The 21,743-nt window shown below is 35.6% G+C and overlaps 1 protein-coding gene across 1 annotated transcript in view; it reads right to left on the bottom strand.

Moving 5' to 3' along the window:
• The window catches only part of Dnah12 (dynein axonemal heavy chain 12), a 269,851-nt gene that overhangs the window by 183,629 nt on the left and 64,479 nt on the right, over window positions 1-21,743 (bottom strand). Inside the window, exons 17-19 of the mRNA XM_076839530.1 lie at window positions 15,197-15,382; window positions 14,014-14,214; window positions 10,049-10,243 (exon numbers count right to left, since the gene is read on the bottom strand). Coding sequence (XP_076695645.1) covers window positions 10,049-10,243; window positions 14,014-14,214; window positions 15,197-15,382 — 582 coding nt within the window. The remainder of the gene's footprint in view (window positions 1-10,048; window positions 10,244-14,013; window positions 14,215-15,196; window positions 15,383-21,743) is intronic.

Consider the following 21,743-nt stretch of genomic DNA (forward strand, 5'->3'; position numbering starts at 1 on the left):
TGTAAGGTAGGCGCACCTGCCACCCACCGGCAGGTCAGGCCCAGCAACTCTCGGAGGGACACAGCTGCTCCACGCGCGTGCAAGGTAGGCGGAACCGTGACCACCGACAAAACAGGCCCAGTGGCCCGCCAGACATATCGCCCCGGTTGGGAGAGGGGCAGAGCCGCCGGGCGCCTGCAAGGTAGGCGGACCCGCCACCCACCAGCAGAACAGGCACAGCAATCCGCAGAGCGGCAGAGCCACCCCCCGAGCCTGCAAGGTAGGCAGACCTGCGACCCACTGGCAGGTCAGGCCCAACAACCTGCAGAGGGGCACAGCTGCCCCACGCACCTGCTAGGTAGGCAGAACTGTGACCACCAACAGAACAGGCACAGCAATCCGCAGAGCGGCAGAGCCACCCACTGAGCCTGCAAGGTAGGCAGACCTGCGACCCACCAGCAGGTCAGGCCCAACAAATGTGCGGAGGGGCACAGCTGCCCCACGCGCCTGCTAGGTAGGCAGAACCATGACCACCGACAGAACAGGCCCAGCGGCCGGCCAGACACATCGCCCCGCCCCGGTTGGGGGAGAGGCAGAGCCGCCGGGCGCCTGCAAGGTAGGCAGGCCTGCGACTCACCAGCAGATCAGGCCCAGCGACCCGCAGAGCGGCAGAGCCACCCCCGCGCCTGCAAGGTAGGCGCATCTGCCATCCACCGGCAGGTCAGGCCCAGCAACTCTCGGAGGGACACAGCTGCTCCACGTGCGTGCAAGGTAGGCGGAACCGTGACCACCGACAAAACAGGCCCAATGGCCCGCCAGACACATCGCCCCGGTTGGGGGAGGGGCAGAGCTGCCAGGCGCCTGCAAGGTAGGCGGACCCGCGACCCACCAGCAGAACAGGCACAGCAATCCGCAGAGCGGCAGAGCCACCCCCAGAGCCTGCAAGGTAGGCAGACCTGCGACCCACCGGCAGGTCAGGCCCAGCAACCTGCGGAGGGGCACAGCTACCCCACGTACCTGCAAGGTAGGCGGAACCGTGACCACTGACAAAAAGGCCCAGTGGCCCGCCAGAAACATCACCCCGTTTGGGGGAGGGGCAGAGCTGCCACCAGCGCCTGTTAGGTAGACAGACCTGCAACCGACAGACAGAACAGGCCTAGCGGCCAGCGGAGTGGCAGAGCCGCTGCTCACGCCTGCAAGGTAGGCGGACCTGTGACCACCGAAAGAACAGGCCCACCGAAAGTACAGGACCAGCAGCCTGCCGGCGTGGTAGGCACATTGCCCCAATTGGAGGAGGGGCAGAACCACCACCAAAGCCTGTGAGGGAGACTTTGCAACTATACAAGAGCAACATAAATATATAGGGGGAAAAATCAAAAACACAACAGCTTCACCAAGCAGAAAGAAACGCAATCAGTATGAAAAGACAAGGAAAGAAAGGAACACAAGCAATGCAGGTCAACTCAACTTTAGAAGAGGTAATATCTGCAGCAGATGGAATGTCAGATAAAGAATTCAGGATATACATGCTTCAGATGATCTGGACAGCAAAATCAGACAATGAAAGACCACATCGACCACTTCGACAATGAATTACGTAAACAAATCCAAGAAGCAAAAGATCAATTATACGGGGAGATAGAGGTTATAAAAAACAAACAAACAGAAATCCTGGAAATGCAGGAAACAATAAACCAACTTAAAAACTCAATTGAGAATACTACCAGCAGAATAGAACACTTAGAAGATAGAACATCAGACAATGAAGACAAAGTATTTCAACTGGAGAAGAACATAGACAGATCAGCAAAGCTGTTAAGAAACCATGAACAGAACATTCAAGAAATATGGGATAACATAAAGAGACCAAACTTAAGAGTGATTGGGATACAGGAAGGTATAGAGGTCCAAACCAAAGGAATGAGCAATCTATTCAATGAAATAATACGAGAAAACTTCCCAGACTTGAAGAATGAGACAGAATCCCAAATCCTAGAAGCCTACAGGACGCCGAATGTGCAAAATCATAAGAGATGCACACCTAGACACATTATAATGAAGATTCCCAACATACAGAATAAGGAGAGAATTTTAAAAGCTACAAGAGAAAGGAAGCAGATTACATTTAGGGGTAAACCAATCAGGATAACAGCTGATCTTTCAACACAGACTCTGAAAGCTAGAAGATCCTGGAATAACATATTTCAAACACTGAAAGAAAATGGGTTCCAACCAAGAATTGTGTATCCAGCAAAATTAAGCTTCAGGATGGAAGATGAAATTAAAACCTTCCATGATAAACAAAAGTTAAAAGAATTTGCAGCTAGAAAACCATCTCTTCAAAAATCCTCGGCAAAATATTACAGGAAGAGGAAATAGAAAATATCAATGAAAACCAACAGCGGGAGGTAGTACAGTAAAGGGGGGGATAATCAAAGAGGAAAACAAACCATGTTTAGTAACAAAATAAACAAATATGGCTGGAAGAACAACCCATATCTCAATAATAACCTTAAATGTTAATGGCTTAAACTCACCAATTAAGAGACACAGGCTAGTAGAATGGATCACAAAACAAGACCCAACAATATGCTGCCTTCAGGAGACGCATTTGATAGGAAAAGACATACATAGACTGAAGGTGAAAAGTTGGGAAAAATCATATCACTCATATGGATTTCGGAAACAAGCAGGGGTGTCCATACTCATATCAAATAAAATAGATTTCAAGCCAAAGTTAATCAAAAGGGATGAAGAGGGACACTACATACTGCTCAAGGGAACCATACACCAACAAGACATAACAATCATAAATATATATGCCCCAAACAATGGTGCAGCTATGTTCATCAAACAAACTCTTCTCAAGTTCAAGAGTCTAATAGACCACCATACAATAATCATGGGAGACTTCAACACACCTCTCTCACCACTGGACAGATCTTCCAAACAAAAGTTGAATAAGGAAACTATAGAACTCAATAACATAATTAATAACCTAGACTTAATTGACATATATAGAATATACCACCCAAGATCAAGCAGTTACACTTTTTTCTCAGGAGCACATGGATCCTTCTCAAAAATAGATCATATATTATGTCACAGGGCAACTCTTACACAATATAAAGGAGTAGAGATAATACCATGCATCTTATCTGTAAGGAAAAATCATGCATCACTTGGAGAATGAACAATAGGTTACTGAATGATCAATGGGTTATAGAAGACATCAAGGAGGAAATTAAAAAATTCTTAGAGATAAATGAAAACACAGATACAACATATCGGAATCTATGGGACACATTGAAAGCAGTTCTAAGAGGAAAATTTATTGCATGATCAGGTAGGATTTATCCCTGGGATGCAAGGTTTTCAATATACGGAAATCAATAAATGTTATTCACCACATCAATAGGCTTAAAAATAAGAACCATACAATCATCTCGATAGATGCGGAAAAAGCATTCAACAAAGTACAGCATCCCTTTATGTTCAAAACTCTAGAAAAACTAGGGATAACAGGAACATACCTCAATATTGTAAAAGCAATCTATGCTAAGCCTCAGGCTAGCATCATTCTGAATGGAGAAAAAATGAAGGCATTCCCTCTAAAATCTGGAACAAGACAGGGATGCCCTCTCTCACCACTTCTGTTCAACATAGTTCTCGAATCACTGGCCAGAGCAATTAGACAGACAAAAGAAATTAAAGGCATAAAAAGAGGAAAAGAAGAACTCAAATTATCACTATTTGCAGATGACATGATTCTATACCTAGCAGACCCAAAAGGGTCTACAAAGAAACTATTAGAGCTAATAAATGAATTCAGCAAAGTGGCAGGATATAAAATCAACACGCATAAATCAAAGGCATTCCTGTATATCAGCGACAAATCCTCTGAAATGGAAATGAGGACAACCACCCCATTCACAATATCCTCAAAAAAAATAAAATACTTGGGAATCAACCTAACAAAAGAGGTGAAAGATTTATACAATGAAAACTACAGAACCCTAAAGAGAGAAATAGAAGAAGATCTTAGAAGATGGAAAAATATACCCTGTTCATGGACAGGTAGAACTAACATCATCAAAATGACGATATTACCAAAAGTTCTCTATAGGTTTAATGCAATGCCAATCAAAATCCCAATGGCATTTCTTGTAGAAATAGAGAAAGCAATCATGAAATTCATATGGAAAAATAAAAGACCCAGAATAGCAAAAACACTGCTAAGCAGGAAGTGTGAATCAGGCGGTATAGCTATACCAGACTTCAAACTATACTACAGAGCAATAGTAACAAAAACAGCATGGTACTGGTACCAAAACAGGCGGGTGGACCAATGGTACAGAATAGAGGACACAGAAACCAATCCACAAAACTACAACTATCTTATATTCGATAAAGGGGCTAAAAGCATGCAATGGAAGAAGGATAGCATCTTCAACAAACGGTGTTGGGAAAACTGGAAATCCATATGCAACAAAATGAAACTGAATCCCTTTCTCTCGCCATGCACAAAAGTTAACTCAAAGTGGATCAAGGAACTGGATATCAAATCAGAGACATGGCGTCTGATAGAAGAAAAAGTTGGCTATGATCTACATACTGTGGGGTCGGGCTCCAAATTCCTCAATAGGACACCCATAGCACAAGTGTTAATAACTAGAATCAACAAATGGGACTTACTCAAACTAAAAAGTTTTTTCTCAGCAAGAGAAACAATAAGAGAGGTAAATAGGGAGCCTACATCCTGGGAACAAATCTTTACTCCTCACACTTCAGACAGAGCCCTAATATCCAGAATATACAAAGAACTCAAAAAATTAGACAATAAGATAACAAATAACCCAATCAACAAATGGGCCAAGGACCTGAACAGACATTTCTCAGAGGAGGACATACAATCAATCAACAAGTACATGAAAAAATGCTCACCATCTCTAGCAGTCAGAGAAATGCAAATCAAAACCACCCTAAGATACCATCTCACTCCAGTAAGATTGGCAGCCATTAGGAAGTCAAACAACAACAAGTGCTGGCGAGGATGTGGGGAAAGGGTTCACTTGTACATTGCTGGTGGAACTGCAAATTGGTGCGGCCAATTTGGAAAGCAGTATGGAGATTTCTTGGAAAGCTGGGAATGGAACCACCATTTGACCCAGCTATTCCTCTTCTCGGTCTATTCCCTAAAGACCTAAAAAGAGCGTACTACAGGGACACTGCCACATCGATGTTCATAGCAGCACAATTCACAATAGCAAGATTGTGGAATCAACCTAGATGTCCTTCAATAGACGAATGGATAAAAAAAATGTGGCATTTATACACAATGGCGTATTACTCTGCGTTAAAAAATGACAAAATCATAGAATTTGCAGGGAAATGGATGGCATTAGAGCAGATTATGCTAAGTGAAGCTAGCCAATCCCTAAAAAACAAATGCCAAATGTCTTCTTTGATATAAGGAGAGTAACTAAGAACAGAGTAGGGACGAAGAGCATGAGAAGAAGATTAACATTAAACAGGGATGAGAGGTGGGAGGGAAAGGGAGAGAGAAGGGAAATTGCATGGAAATGGAAGGAGACCCTCAGGGGTATAGAAAATTACATACAAAGTGAGGGGAAAGGGAAAAAAATATAAGGGGGAGAAATGAATTACAGTAGAGGGGGTAGAGAGAGAAGAGGGGAGGGGATGGGGGAGGGGGATAGTAGAGGATAGGAAAGGCAGTAGAATACAACAGACACCAGAATGGCAATATGTAAATCAATGGTTGTGCAACTGATGTGATTCTGCAATCTGTATATGGGGTAAAAATGGGAGTTCATATCCCACTTGAATCAAAGTGTGAAATATAATATATCAAGAACTATGTAATGTTTTGAACAACCTACAATAAAAATTAATTAAAAAAAAATAAATGAAGAGAAAAGATAAATAAATAAATAAATTGTGTATGTCATCCTGATTCAGTTTGGGTAGATCATATGTCTCTAGAAATTTGTTGATGTCTTTGAGATTTTCTATTTTATTGGAGTATAAATTTTCAAAATAGTTTCTAATTATCTTCTGTATTTTAGTAGTGTCCATTATGGTATTTCCTTTTCCATCACAAATTTTAGTAACTTGTGTTTTCTTTTTGTTAGTATAGCTAAGGGTTTATCAATTTTATTTATTTTTTCAAAGAACTAACTTTTTGTTTTATCAATTTTTTGAGTTGTTTCTTTTATTTCAATTTCATTGATTTCAGCTCTGATTTTAATTATTTCCTGTCCCCTACCGCTTTTGGTGTTGATTTGTTCTGCTTTTTCTAGGGCTTTGAGATGTAATATTAGGTCATTTATTTGTTGGATTTTTATTCTTTTAATGAGTGAACTCAATGCAGTAAGCTTTCCTCTTAGCACTGCCTTCATAGTGTCCCAGAGATTTTGATATGTTGTACAGGTGTTCTCATTTACCTCTAAGTATTTTTTATTTCCTCCCTGATTTCTTCTGCTATTCATTCATCATTCGATAGCATGCTATTTAGTCCCAGGTGTTAGAGTGTCTTCTATTTTTTATTTTATTGTTGATCTCTAGTTTCATTCCATTATGATCTGATAGAATGCAGGGTAGGATTTCTATTTTTTGTATTTGCTGAGTTGCTTTGTGGCATAAGATATGGTCTATTTTAGAGAAGAATCCATGTGCTGCTGAGAAGAAAATGTATTTGCTCAATGATGGATGAAATACTTTATATATGTCTGTTAAGTCAAAGTCATTGATTGTATTATGAGTTCTAGTTTCTTTGTGTAGTTTTTGTTTGGAAGATCTATCCAGTGGTGAGAGAGGTTCAAGTTAGCTGGTATAATTGTATTGTATTCTATTTGATTCTTGAAATTAAGAAGGGTTTGTTTGATGTATGTAGATGCTCCATTGTTTGGGGCATATATATTTAGAATTGTTATGTCTTGTTCACTTATGATTCCCTTAACCAGTATGAAATGTCCTTCTTTATCGTTCTAACTTTGGCTTGAAGTCCACTTTATCTGATATGATAGAAACTCCTGCTTGTTACACAGTTCATGTAATACACTCTTTCCCAACCTTTCACATTCAGTCTGATATTTCCTTGAAGGCATGTCTCTTGAAGACAGCATATTGTTGGGTCTTTTAAAAAAATCCAATCGCTAGTCTATGTCTTTTTATTGATGAATTTAGGCCATTGACATTCAGGGTTATTACTGAGATATAATTTGTATTCCTGGTCACTTGGGTTTATTTTTTATTTTTAACTTGACTTGGTTTCTCCTTTGATTGTTCTTTCCTTTAGTGGTAGTTCCTCCCTTTGCTGGTTTTCATTGTTTTTATTTTCTTTTTCATTTCCTTCTCATAGAGTATTTTGCTGAGTATGTTCTGTAGTGTAGGCTTTCTAGCTGTGAATTCTTTTAATTTTTGTTTATCATGGAAGTTTTTTACTTTGTCATCAAATCTGAAGCTTAATTTTGCTAGATATACAATTCTCAATTGGCATCCATTTTCTTTCAGAGCTCAATATATGTTATTCCAAGACCTCCTGGCTTTCAGAGTTTGGGTTGAGAAATCAGCTGAAATCCGAATTGGTTTTCCCATGTGTTATATGACTTTTTTTCTCTCGCAGCCTTTAAAATTCTATCCTTATTCTATATGTTAGACATTCCCATTATAATGTGCCTTGGTGTGGGTCTGTTGTAATTTTGTACATTTGGGGTCCTATATAAGTCCTATAAGCCTCTTGTAGTTGATTTTCCATTTCATTCTTTAGATTAGGGAAATTTTCTGATACTATGTCATTTGAAAAGATTGTGCATTCCTTTTGTTTGTATCTCCACGCCTTCCTCTATTTTGGCAAATCTTAAATTTGGCCTTTTCATATTATCTCATATTTCTTGGAAATTCTGTTCATATTTTTTACCATCTTCTCTGTGAGGCTGACTTTATTTTCAAGAGTATATATTTTGTCTTCATTGCCTGAGATTTTGTCTTCTAAGTAGTCTAGTCTGCTGATATCTTCCATTGAATTTTTATTTTGGTTTATTGTTTCCTTCATTCCAAGGATTTCTGCTTGATTCCTTTTTATAATCTCTGTCTCTTTACTGAAGTGATCATTCACTTCCTGTATTTTCTCTCAGATACCATCCTTTATTTCAAAGATTAGTCTAACTATGAAACTTCTAAACTCTTTCTCTGACATTTCTTCTATTATGTTGTCTATGGATTCTGTTGTTGGAACAGTTTGGTTTGTTTGAGGCACTTTGTTCCCTTGTTTTTTCATGTTGTTTGTGTGTTTTCCCATCTAGCGGTATGGATCTGAGGCAATAGGGTTTCTTAACTGTAGTCTTATAGCGTCCCTGAAGGTTTCCAGTACCTTACCTGCGGGTACTGTGACAATGGATTTCCAGGGAACAGCGGGCAGCAGGCAATCCCCTGGTAGTCTGTGGGCAATTTGCAGGCTAACAGCAGGCAATCAGCAGGTGGACATTAAGCAGTAGGCAATGAGTAGGTGAAAGGCAAGCAATAGGCAGGCAAGAGGTGGGCAAACAGGCAAATGGTGGATGATAGGAGGCAGTCAGCAAGTGATCTGCACTCAAAAAGCAGGTGATATGCTGGCAGGCAGTGGGCAGTCACAGTGGACAAATGGCAGGTAAAAAGCAGAAGGTTGGTGGGCAGTGATAGCTGTCTCTCAGAGAAACATTATTTCCTCTGCTTGAATTCTGAGGCACAGAGTAACAAGGAATATAGCCTCCCTGTAGCTTGCCATCTTGTATTTCTTCAGTGAAATGTTTTGTAATATAAAAACTATTAAAATTCAATAGATCATAATTATTCTTATCAAAGGATATTAATTACAAATGAGAAATTATGGTTCTTATGCATATTTTCACTTCACCTACATTCTTCTGAATGCTGTAGAAAGATTTTATTTTAATTTTTACTTTTACAGCCTTCAACTATAAACATGATTTACCGCAGGAATTGATAAACTATATCCCACTAGCCAAATTTAGCTTGATGCGAGTTTTATATGGTTCATGAATTAAGAATTATTCTTATACTTTTAGAAGGTTAAAAAAAATCAGAAGATTTTGTCATGATATATAAAAATATCAGTGTCCATAAGCAAAGTTTTATTTTATCACAGACAACCCATTCATTTACATATTATTTCTGGCCATTCTCTCACTATAATGACAGCAGAATTGAGCCACTGCAAAAATGACCATATATCTCACAATGCCTAAAATATTTACTACCTGGCCCTTTGCAGAAAAAAAATTGTCACCCTCTGATTTACAAGCACTCATATATCACAAAGCTTAAAATCAACAGGTAAGACAAAATTTCTGAAACTTATAAATTTCAGCATACTATTGACTCTCAATAAGTCTAGAAGTAAAATAAATTGTTATGTAAGTTGAATACCAGATTTAAAAATAAATGTATATCTATGGTCTGTGGTTACTATGTGTCTGAAAAATAGTCTGTTTTCAGTATTAAAAAATAGACACAAGGTATTAAACTCACTAGGAAAGATACATATGAATTGAGACCAACTGAGCAGATTCTTTTTTTTCCATCATTTTTGAGCATACAGAGAATCACCTTTACCAATCAACTATTCTTTACTGACTTCTCCATTTTATTTACCTATTTATTTTGTTAGGAGAGAAATGGGGTGATTTTATATAGTCAAGTAAATTAAATGTCCATTTGAAGCAGCTCCACTAAATAGTAAAGAGCTATAAGTTAGTGTATTTTATGAATTAAAAAGTTAAATTACTAATACTTTCATACATTTTTACATTTTCTGAACTAATTTGTATATACTGCATAGGATTTACTTCTGTAATCAGAAAAAAAGTTAATGCTTTCTTTAATATCCAAAAACAAAGGTTCAGGGATGCATATGACTCAGTGGTAGATTGCTGGCCTACTATGCTTGAGGCCCTTGGTTCAATCCCCAGTACTGAAAAATAAATAAATAAATGAAGAAAAGAAGGAAAGATTGGTTCACCTATTATAAGAGTAAAAACAAATACTTCACCTTTGGATCTTTTGCACAAAATTTCATAATATCCCTCCAATGTCTGTCTACTGTCTGAAACTGACGTCCTTCTTCTGGCATCTGTTGCATGATATCCTCAGAACAAAAGATAGGCTCCAGATACAGCCATTGAGCTTGTACTTTTAACCATTCATCAATTGTTTCTTGTATTCGGATCAGACGGTCCTCCCAAGCCTTAATGAAAAGCATACTGTACTAAATTCCAGTTATTAAAGAAATGCTCTAGATTATAAGACAAATTTATTTAAAATTTAATGTTTTTTTAATCAACGGAAAATAGTTTACAACTAAAGATTGCTATGGGTATCTTACATAGGCTTAGAAAAACTCTAGGAAGCCTGAGGGTTTTTTCTAAAGCATTGAAACTCACATTTGGAAATGACTATAAAGTTATTAAACCAGTTTCCTAACCTTTAGAAAAACTCCAAGTCCAAAAAGGATGTAACCTGCTCTATATTAGTGGTTGTCAATCATAATCCATTTGTCTTCCACACCAGGGAATATTTGACAATGTCTAAAAAAATTTTCAGTTGTCACAAATGACAGGGAAAGGATGGTAGTAATATATAGTGGGTAGAGGCCAGAAATAATGTTAAATGTCCTACAACACACAGGCCATAACAAAGAATTATTACTCAGCCCAAAATATCAACAGCAACAGGGTGAGGAATCCTGCTCTACATCAACACAATTTGGAGAGAAATGAAATGACATTGAAAAAAAAGGTAAAATAAATTTCCTTGATCTCATAGGTTGCTTATACTTAACAAGTTATTTCATTAATTGAAAATAATTCATATAACTTTTTAGTTCTTAAAATATGACCTAAAGTCCTATATGTCAAGAAATTAGGCCTCATCTCTCTCTTTAAAAAAAAATTCTAGCAGAACTTTTAAATGTCTTCTAAATTCCCCTTGTTAGACAAATAAGAACTTTCCACACTGAGGATAGCTCAGGGGTAGGAGTCCCTGGATTCAATCTCTAGTACTGCAAAAAAATAAAAATAAAAACAGATAATAATAATAATTTTCCACAAAAGACATACTATCTAATCAGGAAAGGCTAGATGAATCTGATTCATGGAAAAATACCCAAATTTATGTCCTCCGAGAAGACCACTACTTCGTTGTTTCCAGATAATGGCCAAGATCTTCTACAAAACACTACTGATGTTCAAATTAAATGTTACGTATTGTAAACATACTTCAAAACATCAATGTACCACAAAGTTATTATTTTTCAATTAAAATAAAGTAAATTGTAATCCCAATGGTTTGGGAGGATGAGACTGAGGTTCAAATACAACCTCAGCAACTTATCAAGGCTATAAGCAACTCAACCAGATCCTGCCACTCATAAAATATAATAAAGGGTTGAGGATGTTGCTCAGTGGTTAAGCACCCCTGGGTTCAATTCCTGGTATCAAAAATAAATAGATAAATAAATAAATAAAAGTTATTGCTGGTAAAAAACACAATAGAGGCCTGGGGTTCTGGCTTGTGGTAAGCGCTTAACTAATGTGGGAAGCACTGGATTCAATCTTCAGCATCAGATACAATTAAATAAATAAAACACAGGTATTGTGTCCATTTACAACTAAAAAAATTTTAAAGTAACATAAAAGATTGCCTCGGTTTGAATCACTCTGTCATTTATTAGCTAAGTGAATGCAGACAAATTATCTAACCTTCTATTCCTTGGTTTCCTTCTCTACTTATACAGATAACCAAAGTATCTACTTTAGAGGTCTGCTATTTGAATTAAATTGGTTAATAAATGTAAATGTGCCAAATCAATATATGGGACACAGATTTGAAATATTTAAGAAATGAACAGAGGTGGGGCTGTGAGTGTAGCTTAGTGGTAGAGCACTTGCCAAATGTGTTAGGCACTGGTTCAATCCTCATAACCACATAAAAATATATAAATAAAATTAAGATATTGTGCTCATCTAAAACTAAAAAAATTTTAAAAATACATTACCTCTTTAAAAAATGAACAGAGGATAGGCAGGAGGTAGGTAGAAGATGACAACTATAAAGGAGAAGAAGTTAAAAAAAGTACTAAAAAACAAAAGAGAGGAAGAAGAAACAGGAAAATTGGATACTATTGGGGGAAGAGAGCAAGTAAGGGGCAATATGAGGGACAAAAAGTAAGATATGAACAAACAAATGTCAGATCAAAACAACTCAAATTTGGAGCTGGGGTTGTGGCTCAATAACTGTAGTACGTGTGGGGTACTGTGGTCGATTCTCAGCACCGCATATACATAAATGAATAAAATAAAGGTCTATCAACATCTAAAAACAAAATTTTAAAAAAGCTCAAATCCACATATAATTATACCCCATCTAAGTCAAACCAAGGCTAAATCATAAGCAGGTGAAGAAGAAAGCAATTAAAATGAAAGTACAATTATATGTGTGTGTGTGTGTGTGTGTGTACAAATATATACACATAAAATATACATTGTACATACCTACACTCCCTCTCCACATAATCTTGCAGGATGGAAAAATGTAAAATAAAATATAATTATACTGATTAATTTCAATATATAGAAGAATAAAACTACATCCCTATCCTTTATGCTGCACAAAGTCAAATCAAAGTGAATCAAATTCTTAGGAATTAGACCATAAACTTTGCAATTACTAGGAAAAAAAAAAAACATAGGACCAACACTCTATTGTATTGGTGCAAGAAACTAACTTCCTCAAACAAGAGCCCTAAAGCTCAAGTAATAAAACCAAGAATCAATAAGTGGAATGTGAAGGAAAAAAGAGCATGAAGAGAGAGACTACACAATGGGGGGAAATCTTTGCCTACTATTCCTCTGACGGGAGATTAATATCCAGCATATATAAACAACTCAAAAAACTTAACACCAAAACACAAATAACCTAATAAATGGGCAAAATAACTAAACAGACATTTCTCAAAAGAAGAAACACAAATGACAAATATACAAAAAAATGTTCAACTCCTCTAGCAACTAGGAAAATGCAAATCAAAACCACACTAATATTTCATCTCTCTCCACTCAGAATTGCAATGATCAAGAATACAAATAATAATAAATGTTGGTGAGGAGGCTGGGGTTGTGGCTCAATGGTAAAGCACTCACCTCTCACGTATGAGGCACTGGGTTTGATCCTCAGCACCACATATAAATAAATAAAATAAAGGTATTATGTCCTTCTATAACCAAAAAAAATTTTTAAAAAAATGTTGGTGAGGATGTGGGCAGAAAGGTACACTCAAACATTGCTGGTGGGACTGTAAGTTAGTACAACTACTCCAGAAAGCATTATGGAGATGCCTCAAAAAATTAAGAATGGGGGCTGGGATTGTGGCTCAGTGGTAGAACGCTTGCCTAGCATGTAAGAGGCCCTGGGTTCATTTCCCAGCACCAAAATAAATAAAGGTTAAAAAAATTAAGAATGGAACCACTATAAGACCCAGCTGTCCCATTCCTTGGTATTTATACAAAAGAGCTAAAATCAGCATACAGCATAGTGATATGGACACTTCAATGATTATAGCACCACAATTCACAATAATCAAATTATGAAACCAAACCAGGCAACTCTCTGTAGATGAATGAATTAAGAGTTTTACTCAGGCAAAAAAGAATAAAATTATGACATTTGCTAGTAAATGGATAGAAATGGAAACCATTATGCTAAATTAAATAAGGCAGATTCAGAAAAATCAAGAGTCAAATGTTTTCTCTCATAGGTGGAAGCTAGAGCAAAATAAGCGGAAAATTTGTTGGGGTGGGTGGGTCAGGTGTTGGGAAGATCAGTAGAGAAGAAAAAGGAGATCAAGAGGGAGGTAGGAGGGACAGAAAACAGGAGGAAATGCAGAACGAATTGAACATTCAACAAATGGACTTGTTTACTTGACAGCACATATGTAATAAAACTGCATATGTAACATACCTTGATCTCTTTTTCAAATGGTTTGATAAAAGGTGAGCCTCTCATTGTCTGAGTTTTTATAATCTGATCATCAAGGATTGCCTGAATCTCATCCACTGAAGAAAGAATACAGACTCCAGTATCTCGATACAGACTTATATGAAAAGCAATATCATCCCAAGTTCCTATCATGTTATTCATGGCTTTCTCTAAGGAAAATTCCTAAAAGAGAGAAATAATGGTTTGGTGAAAAGAGGGTCTTATTTACTATATTGCCTTTTCCCATGTGATTCAGTAAGCAACTTGCTGCATTACACTAGCATTTTCTGTAACATAATAATTTTTTGTTAGAAAGTTTTTTTTAATAATTCAAAATTTTGTCAGAAGAATGTAGCTTTAAAATTCACTTTTTGCTCTAAAAACTATTGCTGTCAGTATTTAAATGGAAAACAGAATAAAATACCTTCTGGAGTTTCTCTAACATAGTCTTTCTGAAGGCCAGGTCTGAAGATTTTCTGTGTATTTCAAGAACCCTATCTCTATGGCCATTTATTTTACTAGGAAACATACACACACACACACACACACACACACACACACACACACACCCCTATGTTACACATGTACCTGCCCAGGATTCTTTTTATTAAAACCTGTTTTATTTGCTTATTTTTATGTGGTGCTGAGGATCAATCCCAGTGCTTCCCTCATACATACTAAGCAAGTGCTCTACCACTGAGCTACAACCCCATCCCCTCCCCAGGATTCTTTTTTTTTTTTAATAATCATTTTTTAGGGTTTGTTTTTTTTAGGTGGACACAATATCTTTATTTTATTTTTATGTGGTGCCGAGAATAAAACCCAGTGCTTCACGCATGCTAGGCGAGTAGCATGCTACTACTTGAGCCACATCCCCAGCCCCTAATACATAATTAATGGAATAATTATGTATCATTTATCAATGCAAGCTTATTATCCAGCCATATTAGAATGTAGATGAATCAGGAAGAGGTCAAAAAAGCCATTTCTAGTCTGTATTCAAGACAAGCAAGCACATGCTTTGTGCAGAAAAGAGAGTGTTCTCTCATTTTTGCCCTCATTTCTATCCACTGCTATCTAGTACTAAACACATTCAATAACAACAAAGTTATGATTATGCAATTTACAAATTCATCAAAGTATTTCAGTTTATCTTGATATTTACCTTGCTGGCTCCTGCACTTATCACTTCAAATTTTTCCAAGTATGGTGTAAGGTTTAATTTCAAAATTTTTCTCAATGTTGTTCCAGAGTCTGGAGTCAAGTCATAGCCAACAATTTCTGACATCTGTTTCCAGTGACGAGCTCTCATTCCTGGATTGCATAGAATGGAGACAGTAGGAATATACTCCTAATGGTAAAAATATAAACAATAATGTCATTTGATTCCCATACACGTAGATTCTATAGACAGCCCTTAATAGTATGAAATATATATTTATTCAAATTATTTAATCTATTAACAGGAATATAATTAAAATCTCAATTACATTTTGAGGAAGAGGAAAACTAACAAAATGATTCTAAAGTTCATCAGATGAAATAAATACATTTTTACATTTAAAGATAAAAAATTTTGTTTTAAAAGTTAACCTGAAAAATAAGCATGTAAAAATAGTCAAGAAAATTATAAAAGTTATAAAGAATGAGAGGTAAATGTTCTATAAAAATGTATATGATAAGGGCTGGAATTGTGGCTCAGCAATAGAGCACTCACTTGGCATGTGTGAGGCCCTGGGTTCGATTCTCAGCACCACGTATAAATAAATGAATAAAATAAAGGGCCTTCACCAAAGAAAAATTTTAAAAAATGTATCTGATAAAAGTATAGTAACTAAAGCTATAGCATTATTTTAGAAATATACTATATGTAGAAACATATGTTACAATATTAAAATATAACACACACACATACACATGAAGGGGGAAAAAGCCTTATCAAAATGCCAAAATGTAGCAATGTTTTAATTTCTTCTGAGTGAGATCAAGAGTTTTTAACCATCATCTTACATTTTTCTGTATTATCTGCTTTTAAGTACTGCTTAAAATAATATAAATTTTAAAGTTTTTTTTAAACAAAAATAATATATTCAACAACACATTTGTCATTCTTGATATCAACAGAACATTTTTCTTAAAATCAGGTACAAAATAAGCATACCAATTGTTACTACTTCTAATCAACATGTATTCAGTGTTTCAGCCAGTCCAAAAATTTACATAAATAAAAGATATGGGGATTAAAAACCAAAAACAAAACCATTATGCTTCACAGATATAGTATGTCCATGTATAGTTTCTGGATATTAAATTAACATAAAGAAATTAAATAAAATTTCTACATACTAGTCACAGCTAAAAACATAAAAAGATCAATTTATAATAGTAATAACAAAATAAAGTATACTGGGATAATCAAATTAAAGTTCTGCAAAGCTATTTGGGAGAAACCATATAACTTTATTCAATAATGTTAATGAATATCTAAATAATAAAGATAAATCTAATAAGATACAAATAAATCTAAATGATAGAGATTCATGTAAGTGACAAAGGTCATTGTCCAGAATATATTATAAAAATCCCAAATATTAACAATAAAAACAGAACCAACCAATTACGCAAGTGGAGTCCAAAGGTGTAATTGAGGATTATGCAGAAGAAGAAATATGAAAGTCAAATTGAATGTAAATTCTATGGTGGCAGGAATTTTTGTTCTTTTTACTGGTATGTCTCAATGAAGCACACAGAATACTACCAGTTATATCACTGTCAATCAATAAGAATTTGTTTAATAAATAAAATTTGAAGCTAAGTTACATTTTATTAGAAATCAGGGAAATATAAATTAAAACCTTATTAACATAATTTTGTATTTACTAGAGTAGTAAAAAATCATGACATCTGATGATGTGAGAATATAGGACTGGTAGGAATTTAAACTGAGGAATAATTTGAAATTTTCTGACAAAACTGAACAACCATATATTTTAATATTCAGAAGTCTCACTACTAGGCATATGCCTTTCTTAGAAAAACTCTTGCCCATATACACTAGGACACAAGACTATAAGTTAACAGTATTATAGGTACATGAAAATGTGCTTAACATCACTAATAAACAGGGAAACACAAATTAAAATTACAATGAGATCTCATCTGTGTTAACCAGCTTTCCATTACTGTGACAAAATGCCTAAGAAAACAAGTATTAATAATAGCAAAAAGGAAATATACCATATGACTAGGAAAATTAATAGGAAAATTAATAAATTAAGTAAGAAATATTCTATAGTAGTTCAAAAGAAAGGAAATATAATTTTGAATTGAGTATGGTGATATATACTGTATTCCCAGCTACTCAGGTGACTAAGGCAGGAGAATAGCAAGTTCAAGCCAACCTGGGCAACTCAAAAAGACTGCCTCAAAATAAAAAAGTTGAGGATGAAGCTCAGTGGTAGAGTACTTGCCTAATGTCTGTGAGGCTCTGAATTCAACCCCTAGTATATACTGGGAAAAAACAGTGTTCCACTTTTTAAAAAATCAATTTATATAAAACTGCTTATGGATGGCATATTTATTAAATTCAAATTTGGGGCTGGGGCTGGGGCTCAGCAGTAGAGTGCTTGTCTTGCAAGTGTAAGGCCCTGGGTTCAAGTCTCACACCATATAAAAATAAATAAACAAAATAAAGGTATTATGCCCATCTACAACTAATATATGTATATATATATACATATATATTAAAAATTCAAATTTGATTAAACAAAAAAGCAAAGGAATTTGAAACGTAAAACTTATGATACATTTAACTTTAAGAGGAATTAAAGGGATAAAATAAGGGAATGAATCACAGAAAGAAAACAACAGTATTAGTAACCTGACTCTAAAGAAGAGGAAAGGATTCATGGGTGCTCATTTTCTTACTGTACTTCATAACTTAAACACATTAAATATATACTGTGTTGAGGGGCAAGGATAAGTAAGAAATGGTTCTTGCACATCAAGGAGAATAAAATATAGTGAGAAAAATAGATTTTGGACAACTACTCCAAAGGTGGTAGAACAAAGAAATAATTTTTAAAATTTTAATGTATAAGATATATAAGATAATACAAGTGTTGAGAAGAAAGAATGCTTATTTGTCCCTCTTCCCAATTCAAAGCCTTAAAAATCACACTGTTATTCTGATCTACCTCCTTAAAATAAAATGCACCTTACCTGTTCTCCAAATGAAAAAAATTAATTGCTTCAGGCCCTATTTTCTCACAGGATACTGATATCCTCTACTTAGGAATTTCTTTATTCTATGAATCAAACATTATTATCCTATGTACATATGTAACTATATTACTAGTGGGGTTCTACATTATGTATAACAAAAAATAAGAAATTATATTCCATTATATATGACATATCACAGTGCATTATATTACTGACTCATATAACTAACTAAAACAAATTAAAAATTTTTTTAATGATTTCTTTGTTCTACCACCTTTGGAGTAGTTGTCCAAAATCTATTTTTCTCACTATATTTTATTCTCCTTGATGTGCAAGAACCATTTCTTACTTATCCTTGATCCTTAACACATTAAAAAATACTCCTCTCAGTGATGGTCAAATATTTTCTGAATTTAATTTAATTTTATTTGTATCAATTCTATACTGCAAACAATGTTCAATTTCACTAATGAAATTATTAGATATGGTCGAATGTCAATTTGAGAGACCTGGGCAAAAACTAAAAACAACAACAACAAAAAACCCATACTGCATTATTAGACCTTATTTAATGTCAATATCCAAGCCAAGTTGGCAAAATAATTAAAGAATTAAAACCAAGAATCAACAAATGGGATGGATTCAAACTAAAAAGTTTTTTTCTCAGCAAAAGAAATAATCAGTGAGGTGAACAGGGAGCCTACATCCTGGGAGAAAATTTTTACCCCTCACACATCAGATAGAGCACTAATCTCTAGGGTATATAAAGAACTCAACAAGCTAAGCACCAAAAAAACAAATAATCCAATCAATAAATGGGCCAAGGACCTGAACAGACACTTCTCAGAAGAGGATATACAATCGATCAACAAATATATGAAAAAATGCTCACCATCTCTAGCAATCAGAGAAATGCAAATCAAAACTAATATATCATCTCACTCCAGTCAGAATGGCAGCTATTATGAAGGCAAACAATAACAAGTGTTGGTGAGGATGTGGGGAAAAATATATTAGGTACACTCATATATTGCTGGTGGGACTACAGATTGGTGCAGCCAATTTGGAAAGCAGAATGGAGATTCCTTAGAATACTGGGAATGGAACCACCATTTGACCCAGCTATTCCTCTTCTCAGACTATACCCAAAGGACTTAAAAACAGCATACTACAGGGACACAGCCACATCAATGTAGCAGCACAATTGACAATAGCTAAACTATGTAGCCAACTAGATGTCCTTCAGTGAATGAATGGGTAAAAAAAATGTGACATTTATACACAATGGAATATTACTCAGCACTAAAAAAGAACAAAATCAAGGCATTTGCAGGTAAATGGATGATGTTGGAGAAGATAATGCTAAGTGAAGTTAGCCAATCCCCCCAAAAAAAACAAATGCCAAATGTTTTCTCTATTATAAGGGGGGTGACTCATAGTGGGGTAGGGAGGGAGAGCATGGGAGGATTAGATTAAATCTAGATAGGGAAGAGTGGTGGGGGGGAAAGGGAAGAGGAAGGGGATTAGCAAGGATGGTGGAATGTGATGGTCATCATTATACAAAATACATGTATGAAGATCTGAATTTGGGGCCAACATACCTTATATACAAACAGAGATATGAAAAATTGTGGTGTGTGTGTGTGTATATATATATATATATATATATATATATATATATATATTAAGAATTATAATGCAAAAAAAATCAAGTACATGTATAATGGCATAAATTGGTGTGAAAATACTTTATACAGAGATAGAAAAAATTGTGCTCTCTATGTGTAAAAGGATTGTAATGCATTCCACTGTTGTTGTGTATTTAAATAAATAAATAAGAAAATCTTAAACAATTTTGTTTTAAAAAATGAGAACTATAGCTGGGTGCAGTGGCACACTCCTTTAATCTCAGTAACTTGGGAGGCTGAGACAGGAGAATTCCATTTGAGACCAGCCTTAACAACTTAACAAGGCTGTAAGCAACTTAGTGAGACACTATCTCAAAATGAAAAAATAAAAATGACTGCCTCAGTGGTTAAGTGACTCTGAGTTCAATCTCTGATTGAGAGAGAGAGAGAGAACTATATCACTCCTCAGTATTTATCCTAAAGAATGAAAGTCATCATACTATAGTGATATATGTACATCCCACGTTTAGAGCAGCACAATTCACAGTAGCCAAACTATGGAACCATCCTAGGTGTCCATCAATAGATGAATAAATAAAGAAAATGTGGTTTATATACCACAAATTATGTCATTTGCAGAAAAATGGATGGAACTAGAGACCATTATATCCAGGGAAATATACCAACTAACAAGGTCAAAGGTCATATTTTTCTCCCATATATGGACACTAGAGAAGAAGGAAAAAAAAGTGGGGGTGGGAGGAACAGAAATCAAATGAAGATGAAAGCTGACTAAATTATATTGGTACATTGTGTGCATGTGTGAATATCTTAAAAAACAAATCCCATCATTATGTATTAGTATCATGTACCAATTAAAAAATGTGGAAAAAATGAGAACTAATGAGTAAGGTTGCAAGATACAAGATTAATACACAAAAATCAATTATAGTTCTATGAGCTAATAATAAGCAATCCAAAATTAAAAGTAGGAAAAATTCTTACACATCATAGCATCAAGAAGAATAAAATACTTATGAATAAATTTAATGAAAGAAGGGCAAGATTTAGCAGGACAAAATGGCAACACTTGTAATCCCAAACATTTGGGAAGCTGAGGCAGGAAGATGACAAGTTCAAGGCCAGCCTGGGTAATTTAACAAGACCTTGTCTCAAAGTAACAACGTCTGTGGATATGGCTCACTGGTAGAGCATCCTTGGGCTCAATGTCCCAGTACTTCTAAAAATAAAGAATTAAAGTGGGCTGGGATTGTGGTTCAGTGGAAGAGAACTTGCCTAGCATATACAAGGCCCTGGGTTCAATCCTCAGCACCACATAAAAATAAATAAATAAAATAAATATATTGTGTCCAACTACATCTAAAAAATAAATATTAAAGATTAAAAAGTACAAGACTTATAAGTAAAGAACTTCTACAATTCAATAAGAGACAAATAGCTCAATTAAATGGGCAAAGGATTTGAATAGGCATTTCTCCAAAGATGACATACAAACAACCAAAAAACACATGAAAAGATACTCAACATGAGCCATCAGGTAAATGCAAATCAAAACCAGAATGTGATATAACTTCATACCCAGTAGGATGGCAATAATTTAAAAGATGAACAGTAACAAACATTGTTCAGGATGTGGACAAATTGGAATCTTATACTTTGCTGGTGTTAATGTAAAATGGTATAGCCACTTTGTAAAACTGTCCAGCAGTTCTTCAAATGTTAAACATTAAATAACCATATGACCCTGCAATTCCACACTGATATATATACTCAAAAAAAGTGAAACATATCCACATGTATTTTTGTGTTGTACACAAATGTTCATAGCACTATTATTTG

Source organism: Callospermophilus lateralis, chromosome 1, assembly GCF_048772815.1.
Source record: "Callospermophilus lateralis isolate mCalLat2 chromosome 1, mCalLat2.hap1, whole genome shotgun sequence".
NCBI classification, from domain to species: Eukaryota; Metazoa; Chordata; class Mammalia; order Rodentia; family Sciuridae; genus Callospermophilus; species Callospermophilus lateralis.